Source organism: Emydura macquarii, unplaced genomic scaffold, assembly GCF_026122565.2.
Source record: "Emydura macquarii macquarii isolate MOO-44397 ecotype Brisbane River unplaced genomic scaffold, CSIRO-AGI_Emac_v2 contig_1263, whole genome shotgun sequence".
Taxonomy (NCBI): domain Eukaryota; kingdom Metazoa; phylum Chordata; order Testudines; family Chelidae; genus Emydura; species Emydura macquarii.
Genome location: NW_027131400.1, coordinates 7188864 through 7203519, shown reverse-complemented (window position 1 = coordinate 7203519; position 14656 = coordinate 7188864). Strand labels below are relative to the sequence as shown.

The following is a 14656-nucleotide window of genomic DNA, read 5'->3' as shown; positions in this document are numbered from 1 at the left end:
GGGATGATCCCTTTTGCTGTGGGAGGGGAAGGAAAATGATTACCCAGAGATCAGCAAGAAGCCTCAAAAATCTAAAAAAGCAGATGGCATTCCAAGTTGCTTATTAATGAATGAACTTGAGCATGAGATGATATCTAGCAGACGTACTTACCTGGAGCAGGCAGGAAGCCATCGTCTATGCTGTCCTCCAAGAAGATGGCAGTTGGATCCGAACTGTAGCGTTGGCCAAAGCTGTCTTCCCTCACGGGGTATCCCTGATAGTTTACAGGTACAGGGTAAGAAAGTAAGTATAGAATAGACTTTATTTCATAGAGGACGGTGTGCACAGGAATGTGTGTACAGAAAAACAAGGTGGAGAGAAGAGACTCCCAATATCTGGAGATGAAATTGAGGCACTCTCTCCCCTAAATCAAGATTTGATTCCTTAATTTAGTTCACAGCATTAATTCAATAATGAGATACTTTTAACAGTAGCTGCTCACACTTTTAAAGTGCTCAGACTTACCCCATTTCTATCAATGCAGGTGGTGGCTGAATTGTTGCTGGTAGCACTCTTCAAAAAAGAGAGAAAGAAAATATTTTAGAGAGAGAAAAATATTGTCTTACCTGGGAAATGTTTAATTCTAAAACATTAGGTCTGCAAACATGGATGAAATGTTTCATACCAATGAACTCAAGAGGGGAGTCCGAGATGTGGAGGGGCTGTTGAAAAATCCCAGGTGTGGAATGAGGTACTCATCTGCGTCAACAATGTCCTCCATGTCCTCCTCTTCCATCAGGGTGCGATAAAACTTGGAGTCCGTAGGGCTTGGCAAGTGCATTCTTTCATCCCCCTGTCAACCAAATCACAGTCAGAGTGGCTTGCTGGACACCCTCAAGGCTGCACTACAGCAAAGCAGCTTTCTCTCTGGAGCAAAATGGATGTTCTGGAGATGGGCCCAAGCTGCAAAACTTAGATCTGGATGTAAATTGGGGAAGTCTGGACCTGGAGTTTCTGGTTAGGCCTATGTTTCGAATATCTGTTTCTTTAAGATGTTCAAAATCTAACCTCCTTTCTGGATTGCAACATGAATGATTATAATCCTGAACCAGGACTCAAGCTTGGAAAAATGTACTGGTCCTGAAAGCGTTTGTATGGGGGTCCATCTATGTGTTTCTAGCTCTGGCTAGAGTATACACATATTTAAAGTCAATCTATTAGACTTTAAATGGAGCACGGCCCAAATTCAGTAAAATACATTTGTCAATCTTGTGATGTTATTGAATATTAGCTCTGTGACATCTCTCAGTAATTCCACAAAACACACTATCACTCTCCTGTGCTTCCTTTTTCCACCAAAACTGAGAGGCTACTTGAGATTCCGGCTGCTACTGCAGCTGTTCTCCTGACTAGCAATTCTTTCCACATTAAACATTAGCAAATGTTCTGTAGAGCACAATCCTGCCTTGGCAGAGAAATGGACTAAATTGTCTAACAGGCCTTTTCCATGTAACTTCTTTGATAATATGAAAGTTGAAGTACCCCGACATTCTTAGTTACATTTCTGTTCATCATATCCATATTTGTTATTCGTTCTGGTCTTAGTTTTAAGCAAATGCTGTACAAATATGCTAAAGTATTTACTGCAACAACTTTGGAAATGGACTAGAACAATACATATGGTTTACAGTTTTCTTTAATTAAAAAAAAATAGCATGAGACTAGATTGTTGATGTTCATATGGTCCAGTTTCCTTTTAGATTTGGTCACAGAATCAGAGAACTCCTTAGTTTCCTCATCTGTGAGCATACCATGTGTATTATTTCATAGTTGCTGTTATTTCCCCTGGGCATCTTTCTAAACGATCATTCACCAGCTTGGTTTCCTAGTAAAACAAACTCCACTGTATTTCTGATCAATACCTGTATAACAAGATAGCGCTGAGGGTCTCGAGCCATTTTGGAGAATTCTGAGATCAGCTCACGAAACTTGGGGCGACTGTCTGCATCTATCATCCAGCCTGAAGGGACAATACAGAAAACAAAGCACAAATCAAATTATGTTAGAAATTAAACTTGTAGACAGTTTTAAAAAGATGTAAAGGATGAGCTACTCTATTGTGCATGAGACATGTGAAGCTGTTATATCAAGCCAAATTATGAGGAATCCATTCACATCAGCTGTTAGTTAGACTTTGTTCCTTTTTGGTATTTAAGACCACCACCCGGCTCTTCTTGTAAGACCAAAATGATAAAAGACATGGTTGTGACAACATATACTATTATGGTCACCACTTTTACAAGTCTATGATACATTTTGTGCAAAGTATGCCTTGTGAGGTATCATTTGAAAAGTCATAATCTGCTGAATATCATTATCCTGGTGAAATATGTGTAGCAACACTACATGTGAAGTTAAAGGATCCTACTGTATGATTGTTACTAAAACATATTGTGATTGGGTAACGCCCACAACCAGTTTTTCAGAGACAAAGACACTGGCCCCAATTCGGTGTTAAAAACTATCACCTGCTTGATGGGAATAAGAAAATTTACATTCCATCACAGGAATGGTTCAAATCTCATGTCCACAAGAGACTGCTTGTCGCCTGCACCCCACTCGAAGAAGAGAGAGGGGTATAAGAATGAGAGACAGTGGCTTCCACCTTACCTCTTCTCCTCCCATCTCTCTGCACATGACATCAATGAATATCTGAAGGACACTGAACTAAGGGGGAGAGGTCACAGGCCAAAAAAGAGACCCAGCGTGTGAAGTTTACCACGGCGTATGATGAAGAAAATCTTTGCTTTTAAGTTCACTTAGCTTGTTAAGTGGAGTATTAGCTAGTGTTTTACTCTTTTATTTTCCTTTGTCACCAATGCTGACTTTTATGCATTATTACTTGTAATCACTTAAAATCTATCTTTCTGTAGTTAATAAGGGGGGCAGTGTGTGTGCAAGGTTGGGACTAAGAATTTGCGGGTATCACTCTGTATATAATTCACGTGTGACTGGTCAGAGTGCTCATGTAGTTAGCTGGGAGTGAATTTGCATGCTGAAGGCTGTGTGAGCAGGCCAGGAGTAGCTGTTCTGACAGCAAAGCAGTGTAAAAAGCACCCCAGGTTAGAGAGTTAAGGGGACACCGCTGTTCAGTGGTCCAGACTGTACCCTGGGGAATGTCACAATGGTAGAAAGATTTCTGCTTAGCATTAACATGCCGGGAGTACCTCCTTTTTAACTCCTGCACAGGGGAGTGTGCAAGGGAGGGCAAGCAGGGACCCCCAATAACCAGTGAGGGGGCACAGAGCTCCCTGGCCGCCAGGGCCATGCAACAGAGCATGCCCATCCAAAAGTGCTGGAATTTAAATTTCTGTATGTGCCCCTGCACCTGCTCACATAGTGCTCCTAAAGGTCAGGATCCCTGCTAAACACAAGCTCCCTACATAGCAGCCCACAGGGTGGGGAAAGGAGTAGTGGACTAAGAGGTAAGTAGGGGATCCAATGATGAGCAGGTCCTGACATACACCACACTCTACCTGGTGGATCTCCTTCAGAGCCACTCCACACTAGGTGGGGAGGGTTCCTCTCCCCTGCTGATATATATCTGAGCAGCACCTGACCTGGTGATGGTATTTGGATTTGTCTCCAGAATTCCAATTTTGTTCTCATTTCCATGGGTGCACCACTCCCAGAAATCACCCGGGTAAACTGACATCAGAACAGGGCCCTATGGGTAATCATTGCTTTTTAATCATCTCCTATGCACACCACAGTACAGATTCGCCCAGCTCTCTTAGCCAGTGTTTTGGGACAAAAAGTTCATTTGCTGAAAAATGAAGTTTCGGCTGAGCTGACACTATCCGTAAATCTGACATGATTAATTTTGGCCAGGAACAAGTTTTTCAAGACTAATTCAGAGGAGGGGAGGAGTGGGGGAGAGAGAGCACGTATGCAAGTCTCCTTATAACCTTTAACCTGGTGGTTGGGGCACTTGCCAAGGTTTTAATCCCCAATCTGTAACAGTGACGGGAACTTGGATTTCCCTCTCCAGGTGAGCATCCTAATCACCAGGCTACCAGCTATTTTGGGGTGGGTTGCTCTCAGGCTTGGTCTACACTGAAAAGTGGCCATATCTCCCGTTGACTGACTTATGCTGCCTTACCACAGCGTTTCCACTGTGCTGCGTCGACAGGAGACGCCCTCCGGTCGACACAGCCGTATTCTTTTTGGGGGTGGGAGGTGGATTTATTGCATTGATTGAACAGCACTTTTCAAGATCGACTGAGTGGATCTCCACTGCCTGCTCAACTGATCCCACTGCATCGATCAGTGCAGCCCTAGCAGTGTAGACATCCCTTCAGTCCTTCCCGTTGAAGCTATTCCACTTTGTATAAATCCTTGAATATTCATCGGGGCAGGGACTTGAACCCACATCTCCCTGTGGTTTATTTATTTCCTGCAGCTGCAACAAGGGCTTCCACTTTGCACAGATACTCCAGCCAATACCGGAAATTCATCTCACTATTGGAATAAATGGCAAATCTGGGAGATTGTTGCTGTTGTAAAGTGATGTCAATTAATTTTTTAAAAACACATTGGTTAATTGAGCTGCTGGTTGTCCTTTAAAACGAATAAACTTTGCGTTATAATAGATTTGAAAGAAAATCTGATTTACAGTTTACTCCATTGGTGAGATGAGTTTCCTGGGTCTACTGTACAGATGGGCAGCATCTCTCTTCATTGCTAATTATTCTAACAGAAGTCAATGGATCTTTGATTATTTACACTAGGTCAGAAATTGGCCCATTAGGATTGAAAACATCTTTTAAAATATGTATAAAATTAAATTCATATTATAATATTAATATTTAATATTTCATTTGGTTCCAATTTTTATTTAAAATTATTTTGCATATTTTATTAGTTTACTTTTCTCTTTCTAATGTGAACTGATGATGATTTTTTATGTTTCAGTTAAGGTTGTTTCAATAGTCTTCATTTACTAAATACAATGTTGGGCCTGATCCCACTGTAATTAGTAGTAAAATTCCCATTGGCTTCAATGAGATCAGGATTGGGCCCTTTGGTAGAAACTGATCTTTAGATTTCTTTCCAGATTAGAAGTTCTTGTCTTTATGTGGCTGATCACTTGCCAGTAAAATTGTATTTCAGATCTCTATCAGTATTCCACCACAGACCTATCTTAATTTGCTGCTTAATATTTCTAGAACTGCACTAAATCAGGAAATATGGTAAATTCCAGTGAAGTATCATTGTCAGTGCTCTGTCTGCATGGCATTTGTATAAATGCTTCATTGCCATGCACTAGGGAAGGTTGTGAAATCAGCTAGTTTGTCCATCAGATCTGTCAAGCTCTCATTTTAGCAGGCTGATCCTTTGTGGATGAGTGATTTATTGTTATTATTAGTAGTGAGAAGTATGTATTCAGAGATTCCTAAAACCATAGCATTAGAAGAAATAAATTCTTTGAGTCAAAGAAAAGTTTAATCTCTTTAAGGACTTAGTACATTTTATCTAAGAAAGTGTTTAAATGCCACCTAGTGTGCTGCTTGTGAATGTCTTCTAATGTACTTACAGTAATAAGAACCTGGAAACAATGCCACAGAATATGCTAGTTCCTGTGCTTTTATTGTAATGTCTGTGTCTGAGTATAAGTCATAAAAAAATTGGGGATCAGAGCTCAGTTATGAAGCTTAGGATCCGGTCTCAAAGTCTTCGTGGGTAGCCACCAATATTGTGATTGTCTGTGTTCTCAGACATTTTTTCTTAGTGTGTATTTGTTATTGAATTACATTAAATGAAAACATAGGAAGAGAAGTCAGGACTGATTCAATGTGCAAAATTGGAAATCTGGGGCTAGATTCTGACTTCAGCAACACTGAAGTAATTCTAGAATAACTCCACTATTAGTCTGTATTTACACAGGTGTAATGTAAGTTTTTATAGCGTGCTCACCACCACACAATGATGAGAAATGAGAATTTGGACTGTTGGCTGTAGTTGAAGAAAAACATGCTGTCTTTTTGGAAGCATGAGATATCTGAACATACTTTCAGTAATTTTACTCTTCCTGTATAGCACACAGCCATGTTTTCCTGTAAATCTCAAGAATACAGCATATCACGCAGTGTTCCGTAATTGGAACCATTTTCCTTCTTACTGGTTTGAGCTACATGCACGTGTACAAGAACTGAACTCACATTTGACCATGATCATATAGACATCAATGGTACAGATAGGAGGCTGAGGCAATCGCTCGCCCTTCTCCAAGACAGATGAAATTTCACTGGCTGGGATCCCATCATATGGTTTTGATCCAAATGTCATTAATTCCCAAACTGTGACACCTGAAGAGTAGGAGAAAGAGATAATGTTAGAGTCTAATCAGATCAGTATGGATTCATAATGTTCTCAAAGCACAGTGGACCTGGTTTGTTTGGCCTAGGAACAGCATGTATAAGATACAGAATGGAGGCATTAACCTCTAAAGCGGCCATCATTGTTTATTCACTAGCCATCTGTTCATGAGGAAGAAAATGTTCCATGTTCCATGTTCGATGGAGCTATTTTAATGAGGTCCAAGTTAGCAAAACAAATTTAAATAATCACTCAGGCTTATTTTTAAAGGGTTTTACAGAATGTAAAATCTCAACATTCACCTCTACTTCATGGCTTCGCATCCTCCCAAAACAAAGATGTTCGGCTGCTAATTACGGATTCCAACCCACAAAGCGATTTTTTTATTGTTTATTGTTATTGTTTTAAATAAACTCTTCAGAGCTAAAATAGTAACTCTGCTCTTGGAAAGCTTTCTAAATAAACAGCAGCAAAATATTTTCTTTCAGCACATCACCTATTCCATACTGTAGCTATTACATCATGCTGCCTCTTCGCGTGGGCCCTAACATAGGATTTTGGATGCAAAGAAAATGTATTTCAGTGGATTAATAGGAACATAGGAATTGCCATACTTGATCGACCGGAGGTCTTTCTAGTCTGTGTGTCCAAGTGCTTCACAGAAAGGTGCAAGAGACACTGCAACAGCCATTATGACTTTCACCCAGGGAAAGTTTCTTCCTAATTCTTCTAAATTCCAGAAAGTGTGTATACAATGAATTCTCAGATATGATCTCAGTAAAAAACAATTAGTAGATGTTCCTATACAAAGGAGATTGGTGTCCTTAAGAACTTGATTTTATAGAGTTTTAAATGTCCATATGACACTGCTTCCTTTTGTACCAAAAATTGATTCAAACATCTATGGGGCAATGTAATGGGCATTCAAGCCCAAAATTCAGTCTACCTTAAACTTGCTATCTGCCAGGATATGAATCTTTTACCTATTCAATAGCAGTTGGTGTCTCTGATGTTATAGTCCAAGGGCTCTGAGTCTATCCACCCTTTAAATTTATTCCCTATGGAATACTGAGAACTCTACTTAGTCACTGTGTCACTTGTTTGCTCATGGAACTCAGGAAGGTAATTATTTCTAGACATGCTGGGCCAGAGTGTCAGCTGGTGTGTAAAACAGCATAGCTCCATTGAAGACAATAGATACACTGATTTACACTAGCTGACAATGTGGCCCAAGTTACACCATATGTCAATCTGCCTTAGTTTTCAGGTTAGCTATGCTGACCTCCCATGATTGTGTTACTTTATGGGTGGTTTGGTTACTTTTAACAGTGTACACTTTGGGAAGTATACCCGCACTACTTCTCCAAAGAATATGCACCTCCTCCCCTCCCCCACAACCCTCCCAAAAAAGTTATATATTTTATATAGGTATAAAAACAATTTGGCTGTCTCTTCTCAGGGATGTAATAATCACATTGGACCATATGCTGACATAATCCCACTCAAATCAATGGGAATTTTGCTTCATTAAGAAGCTCAGGATTTGGCCTATCAATATTTATTCTCCCCATCATTTTGTTATTAATACACTGTTGTAAGTATCAGGATAGGATGACTGAATTTCTGGGGGGAAAAAGATAGGTTGTGTAGTATCCCTAACAATTCCTTCAAATTGTTCTCATCCACCTAAAATCATTGCAACCATATTTTTAGACTCACCATAACTCCAGACATCACTTTGATGGGTGTAGATTCGGTGTAAAATTGACTCCAAAGCCATCCATTTGATAGGCACCTAGGAAGATTCAGTTAAGCCATAAGACACCGATCTCAAATCTAGCAGCAATACTGTTAGTACCACAGCGTTGTTTATACCAATAATTTAACTGTAGGCAGAAAATCTGAGATGTACAGCAAGAAACTTGTGATTTGCAGGGATCATTTACCATTGTTTTGATTTGTCATACTGAGTCTGGGAACTTGGATGATATTTTTTTTTTTAGCAGAAGTATCTCTGATAGCTCAGTTTTACAAATTCTTAACAGTTGGACTTCTGTAAGATTTTTTGTTTGAACTTCTCATATCAGATCAGGGCACAAATCCAATCCCAGTCTGTACAATGAAGACTGATTGGAAATCAGATGACTTCCATTTATGCTCTCTGCAATATTCACAAGCAGCTTCTCTAGAATTTCATATTAGAGCACATTCCCTCAATCAGCATTTAGTGCAATATGAACGTGTGTTGAAAGAGATCTGACAAGCTCTTCTTCATATATAAATAATATTCCCTTTCTGTTCATAAACTATACATTATTTGGTGCTGTCTAAACAACAGAATTCAGATTTGCCCTTTCTTTTTAAACTAATTTTGGCTTTTCTCAGATATGATGGTGGAGATTTTCAAGAGGGCACATCATAGGCCTATATCTCTGTTCTCACTGAAGTTACACTAGGCTAACTCTGCTTGCATTAAAGTCAATGGACTCCCACTGGCTTCAACGGGAACAGAATTAAACCAATGCTGGGCACTTTTGAAAATCCCATTCTATTGGTCTAATTTTTAAAATTAAGATTAATACACAAGTGCAAATATCTGCATCCAATGGAACACATGAAGATGGTTCTCTGATATGTCTTACTTTGCCTCCTTCTGCATGATACTCTTTCTCCTCAGCACCAAGTAGTTTTGCCAGTCCAAAATCAGTGATCTTCACATGTTGAGGAGTCTTAACAAGGACATTCCTGGCAGCCAGATCACGGTGCACCAAGCGACGTTCTTCCAAGTAGCTCATTCCCTACAATATATATATGACATGCAATTGGCATCTGTCTCTCTCTCTAACACCCACGCTCCCTCTGTCAATGAGAAGGGGAAGACAGAGGGTCAGATCTGCAGCTGGCGTAAAGGGCGCAGCTCCCCTGGGATCAAGCCCAAGAACTCCACCTACAGGATGTTACTTTCTAACGGTGGGCCAAATGCTGCTCTCTGCAGCCCCACTGACTTCACTGTGTCTCAGAGGAGAATTTGGCCACCATGTTAATACACATATGTTGATATACCTACATGTTAATCTCACATACACTGTAAATACACTCTTAGATTATCCTTCTGGTTCAATCAAAAACAAATAATAATAATACTAAGCTGTGGATTCTCTGCCTCACTCTGTTTTATAACTAGTAATACTCAGGCTTACTGTCAGTCACACAAATGATGGAAAACAACCAAACAATATATATATTTTAATGGCTGAGTTTAGTGGCATCTCTTTTTCAGGTTCCCCTTGAAATAGTTTCCATAACTTCTGTGACTATGTAACACTTGACATACCATGTATGCTCTTTTTATACAATTCCCTCTTGGGGAAGAATAGGATTTCTTTCTCCATGTAGATTGTAAAGCTCTTTCAGATAGATAAAAGGATTATAAAGCTCTTTCAGACAGATAATTGTATCTATTTCTGATCATGGAGCTTTCCTCCTTACCCCTTGTGTGTGAAGTGCATTAAGAGACAAATGTTCAGGATTTTTAAGCTTCAAGATCCTTTTTAAGAACTACAATCATTCACTGTTTTATTTTTCAAGTTAATAAAGAAAACACTTTCAATCTATAAACATAGCACAAAAAGGATCATACTAATGTAATGACAAAGCACCAGGGGAATCATTTTCTCCCCAGCTCCCACCCCCGTTCTTCCCCCACCATTAACCTGGACCACCCTCAAATCTTAAACTGAAGTTTTTAAGCAATACTTCCTGAATGTAGTAAGGGCTGTTAATATTGCCAAAACAAACCACCTCCAACTAACTGGCATAATGCCACTCTGTTAGTTCATTTAATTAAATACATTTAACTTTAACTTTAACGAGCTGAGCTTTTGAAACAAAAAATCTTGAGCTATCAATAAAAAAGCCTATACTTGAAAAATCACTTGATCTAGTCCTGGAAGAAAAGAATTATCTTGCTAAATGGATTTTGATAAAGAGACTTCTTAAGGTTCAAGGCAACTGATGGGCAAGAAATCAGTCTTAAATTAATTACTGAAGACCCTGATCCTTCAAAACACTTATACACTGCTTCATGTTACACAAGTCAATGGAGTGATCATATTTGCAGTTAAACACATCCATAAATGTGTGCAAGATCAGGATCTGAATTTTTTTTTTTTACCATAAACCAGGGACTATAATACACTTTTAAAATCACTCAGCAACTTCTCTTCAAATAGAATCATAGGAATGTGGGACAGGAAAGGTCCTTGAGAGGTCATCTATTCTGGCCTCCTGAACCTGAACCAAGGAAATCTAGACCATCCTTGACAGGTGTTTGTCTAACCTGTTCTTACAAACATCCAATGGTGGAGATTCCACAACCTCCCTTGGAAGCGTATTCCAGTGCTTAACTATCCTTATAGTTAGAAGGTTTTTCCTATTACCTAACCTAAATCTCCCTTGCTGCAGATTAAGCCTGTTACTTCTTGTCCTGCCTTCAGTGCACATAAAGAACAATTGATCACTGAACTCTTTATAACGGCCCTTAATATAGCTGAAGACTATCATCAGTTTCCTCCCATCAGTCTCTTTTCTCAAGACTAAACATGCCCGGTTTTTATTTTTAATGTTTTCTCATAGGTCAGGTCTTCTTAACTTTTTACCATTTTTGTTATTCTCCTCTGAACTCTCACCAATTTATCCACATCTTTCCTAAAGTGTGGGTATCCAGAACTGGACAAAGTACTTCAGCTGAGGCCTCACCAGCGCCGATTAGAGCGGGACGACTACCTCCCATGGCCTATATATGACACTCTTATTAATACATCCCAGAATGATATTAGCCTTTTTCACAGCTACATCACATTGCTGACTCATATTCAATTTGTGAATATCATTCTTCTCAGCAGCCAATTACTACCCATGTTTTATTTGTGGAATTTATAAGCTGTCTTCTAAAACCCTTTATATGAAAGATAGTCATTCGGTGGACTAATGAGATATATTAGCCATAACATATATTCAAAAAATTATTTCAAAGGTACAGGAAGAGAAAAAAAAAAACTGTAAAAGGATCAATTAGGGAGCTTGTTTCCTGCTTGTTAGTGAACAGAGATTAACTGATTTGCTATGATTTACAGAAAAAAAAAACCAAAATGGGTTTTTAAAGAAGCGGATCAAGTCTAAAAATTGGACAAGATTTGTGAAAATAGTTACAAAGAATGTATTGATAGGAGAAAGCCACTGTCATTTATGTAGATTTTATGAAGAGCATTTAATACAGAATCACATAAAAGACTACAGTAGAAAGTCAGTTAGTAACTGTGAAGGTGGGAGTTGCTCTGAGTTGGAGGCTGAACTGGCATGAAAATCAAACAGAAGCTAGCAAATGTGAATGTTAACAGTTCAGATGCATTGAAGAGTGTAACTAATGAGGTGTCACAAGGATCGATTTTAGGACCAATTTTGTCCCCTGAGAAATTAATGATGGAGAAGATGGGAAATGTAGTGAGGAAATAAAATCTCCTAAAGTGGCAAAAATCAGGAAAAAGCCATAATCAGTTTAAAATTAGACAGACTAGAAACGGGGTGGTTTGCATGATACATGGAATAAAGTTTATTTACCGTGTTATGTACAGTACATGACAAAAATCTTAGAGGGAAAAGGAGCTGTGTGTTTTGTGGATACATCGCTGAAGGCTCCAGCACATTTTTCAAAAACAAACCACAGCCAGGTAAACTTGGTGTGTGTACAAGGTCTCAAGGTATTAATAAGAAGTGTGCAATATGTTCTGGTTAATTTAAAAATAGATATTACAGAAATGAATATAGTGCAATCAGAGGGTCACAGGGACCAGAGCATCTTAGAGATTGTTAGTGTCACTCAAAGAACAGAAACTACATCTCTTGCTTCCTCCTCTTAGCTCCTTCCCTCCAACCTCCTCCCAATTACCCATGTTGCAAGGATATTTTAAAACGAGATAACTCATCCTCCTGCACCTTAAAATGGCTAAAGGGATTTTGCTTTCCCAAAAAGTCACCTTGGAATTGAACCAAACATAGAAACAGTCAGTCCAAAAGGTGGATGCATCACATAGTGACTGTAAATGGGAAGTTATAATAGAAACTATTCTAAAACCTTAATAATAGATACAGCTAGCAACTGCTGTACTACAGGGATTTAGAAGAAGAGGATGGAAGGGTTATGTGCTTCCCATGACTCCATCTATCTGCTCCCTTCTGCCTCACTCTAGACTTTCAACCACTATTTTCCTCCCAAGGTAAATCTTTCTATTTCTTTTGTAGAAATTTGAATAAAGAAAGGAAAATGCTGGCTTAGATTCCAACAAAATTACCCTGACCTACCTCAAGATAAGACCTGTTTTGCCCCTCAAATTTTCTTGTTTTGAGTGAGCTGCAGTAGCTTAGTTTTATTTACTTAGTTATTTAATCAGGTCTATAAATCTGCATTACATGGGACAGAATAATTTATGAAGATAAAACACTCTTTAAAGAACATCTCAGGACTCACTATAAGATCATGACATAGCATATGCCATCAATGAGCCAATAAATCTTGTTGGCAAATGATTTTTCTCCTAAACAACATTAGTTTAATTTCTAGTGATCCATTGCATGCTCTGTGCAGTCCTTGTTCATGCTTATAAAACTGTGATATGTTCAGTTGCTCTACTATGCACAGATTTTATATTAACTGTAACTCCAGTTATTTTCTCAACATTCTTTGGAATAACTGGGTTAAGAATATACAGAGGCATGATAAAGGGATAAATAAAGGGATACACGAATATACAGTCACTGCTGTAAATGACCCACTATGAACTATTAACACAGCAGATGCAAGCTTCTACAGGTTTGAGAGATAGTACTGATTCTACTGGTATTCTCCTTTGTAAGCACAGGGAATATCCATGTTATTGTTTTTCCTTCTACTTATTTGGGCAGTCCTTCCCATTTTTATCCACAGACATCTCTTTTGTTCCTCCCAAGCTAATTAAGCAGCTAATTAAGTTTTTCAAGGCACACACTGAAACTACAGAGGCAGCGACTCCTTGCAAATGGCTATGATCACTGAACATTTAAAATTTGTAAGTAACCTCGCACTTGTGAGAGGTGTACAATGGACTGCTCCAGAGAAAGAACTTCTCTGTTTATACAAAGAAAAGGGAGAGCATAGTTAGGAGCAGTGCAATTATCCCGCTGCTTCCTTGCAATAGTGGCACAGCGCTAATATGGAGGATTATTCCTAAGGGCTAAAGAGTATCATTTAGTCTCCATGCTATCTTTCCTTCTTTGTCTCTTTGCTGAGTCTGACAGCAAGCACGTGTCAATTTGTGCCAAATGGGATAGTGATTTTGTTATATGGATACATGTCCACTGGCACTGGGCTAAGTACACCAACTCATTGCACACAATCACCTAGTGATTGTCACAACCATCCAGCATCAGAATGCGCTGGCGTTTTAGCAGTGAAAGGCTCTGCATTTGATCACCAGTCTTCTGAAGTCTACAAAATTAGGGCATTAATCTCCAATGCAGAAGAGTGTGCGTATTTGATTTGCCCCAGGACGCAGCATCACGGAAATAGCGTTTCGGAGTGACCGTTTATGGATTGTTGGAGAAGTAGCATGTTATTGCACAAGACAGACAGACAGACAAGAACTGACACATTCTAGTCCCATTTCTGCCACTGATTCATTGCTTGCCTTTGGGCAAGTCATTGAGTTGCTCTGTGCCACAGTTTCATCACTTGTACATTGGTGATAACACTGCGCCATGCACAAATGGACTGAGAATTAGTTAATATTTGCACAGTGATTTGAAAATCTAAAGCACTAAACAAACACAAAGTGTTATCTTTAGTAACAAATATAACATGCCTTTCTACCATATGGATTGATGTAATACAAAGACCTAGAGAGACAGCTACGTTACATACTTTCAGATCTCTTGGGTTTGTTTATGATCAGAGTTTTGCATGGATTTTGCTGCTATTAATTTACCTTTGCAATCTGCACACACCAGTTGAGAAGGTACTGGGAGCCAATGTTGTCCTTGTGCTCTCGGATGTAGTCAAGGAGGCAGCCGTAAGGCATAAGCTGTGTGATAAGCTGGACGGTAGAAGTAAGGCAGATTCCCAGCAGGCGGCACACATGGGGATTGTCAACGCTAGCCATCACATAAGCTTCCTGGGCAGAAAAAGAAAAGACATCCTGAAACAGCCCTCCTGGATAATAGAAATATAAGGATGCAAGAGGCAAAAAACCCCCAAAATTTGGCACT

General features: G+C 39.2%; 1 protein-coding gene across 4 annotated transcripts in view; it reads right to left on the bottom strand.

The window, feature by feature from the left end:
• The window catches only part of EGFR (epidermal growth factor receptor), a 218716-nt gene that overhangs the window by 9980 nt on the left and 194080 nt on the right, over window positions 1–14656 (bottom strand). For all 4 annotated transcript variants that reach the window (XM_067550361.1, XM_067550363.1, XM_067550362.1 and 1 more), the window contains 8 exons: window positions 14377–14562; window positions 9001–9156; window positions 8078–8153; window positions 6202–6348; window positions 1903–2000; window positions 666–833; window positions 506–553; window positions 152–254 (listed from right to left, as the gene is read on the bottom strand). In XM_067550361.1, coding sequence (XP_067406462.1) covers window positions 152–254; window positions 506–553; window positions 666–833; window positions 1903–2000; window positions 6202–6348; window positions 8078–8153; window positions 9001–9156; window positions 14377–14562 — 982 coding nt within the window. The remainder of the gene's footprint in view (window positions 1–151; window positions 255–505; window positions 554–665; window positions 834–1902; window positions 2001–6201; window positions 6349–8077; window positions 8154–9000; window positions 9157–14376; window positions 14563–14656) is intronic.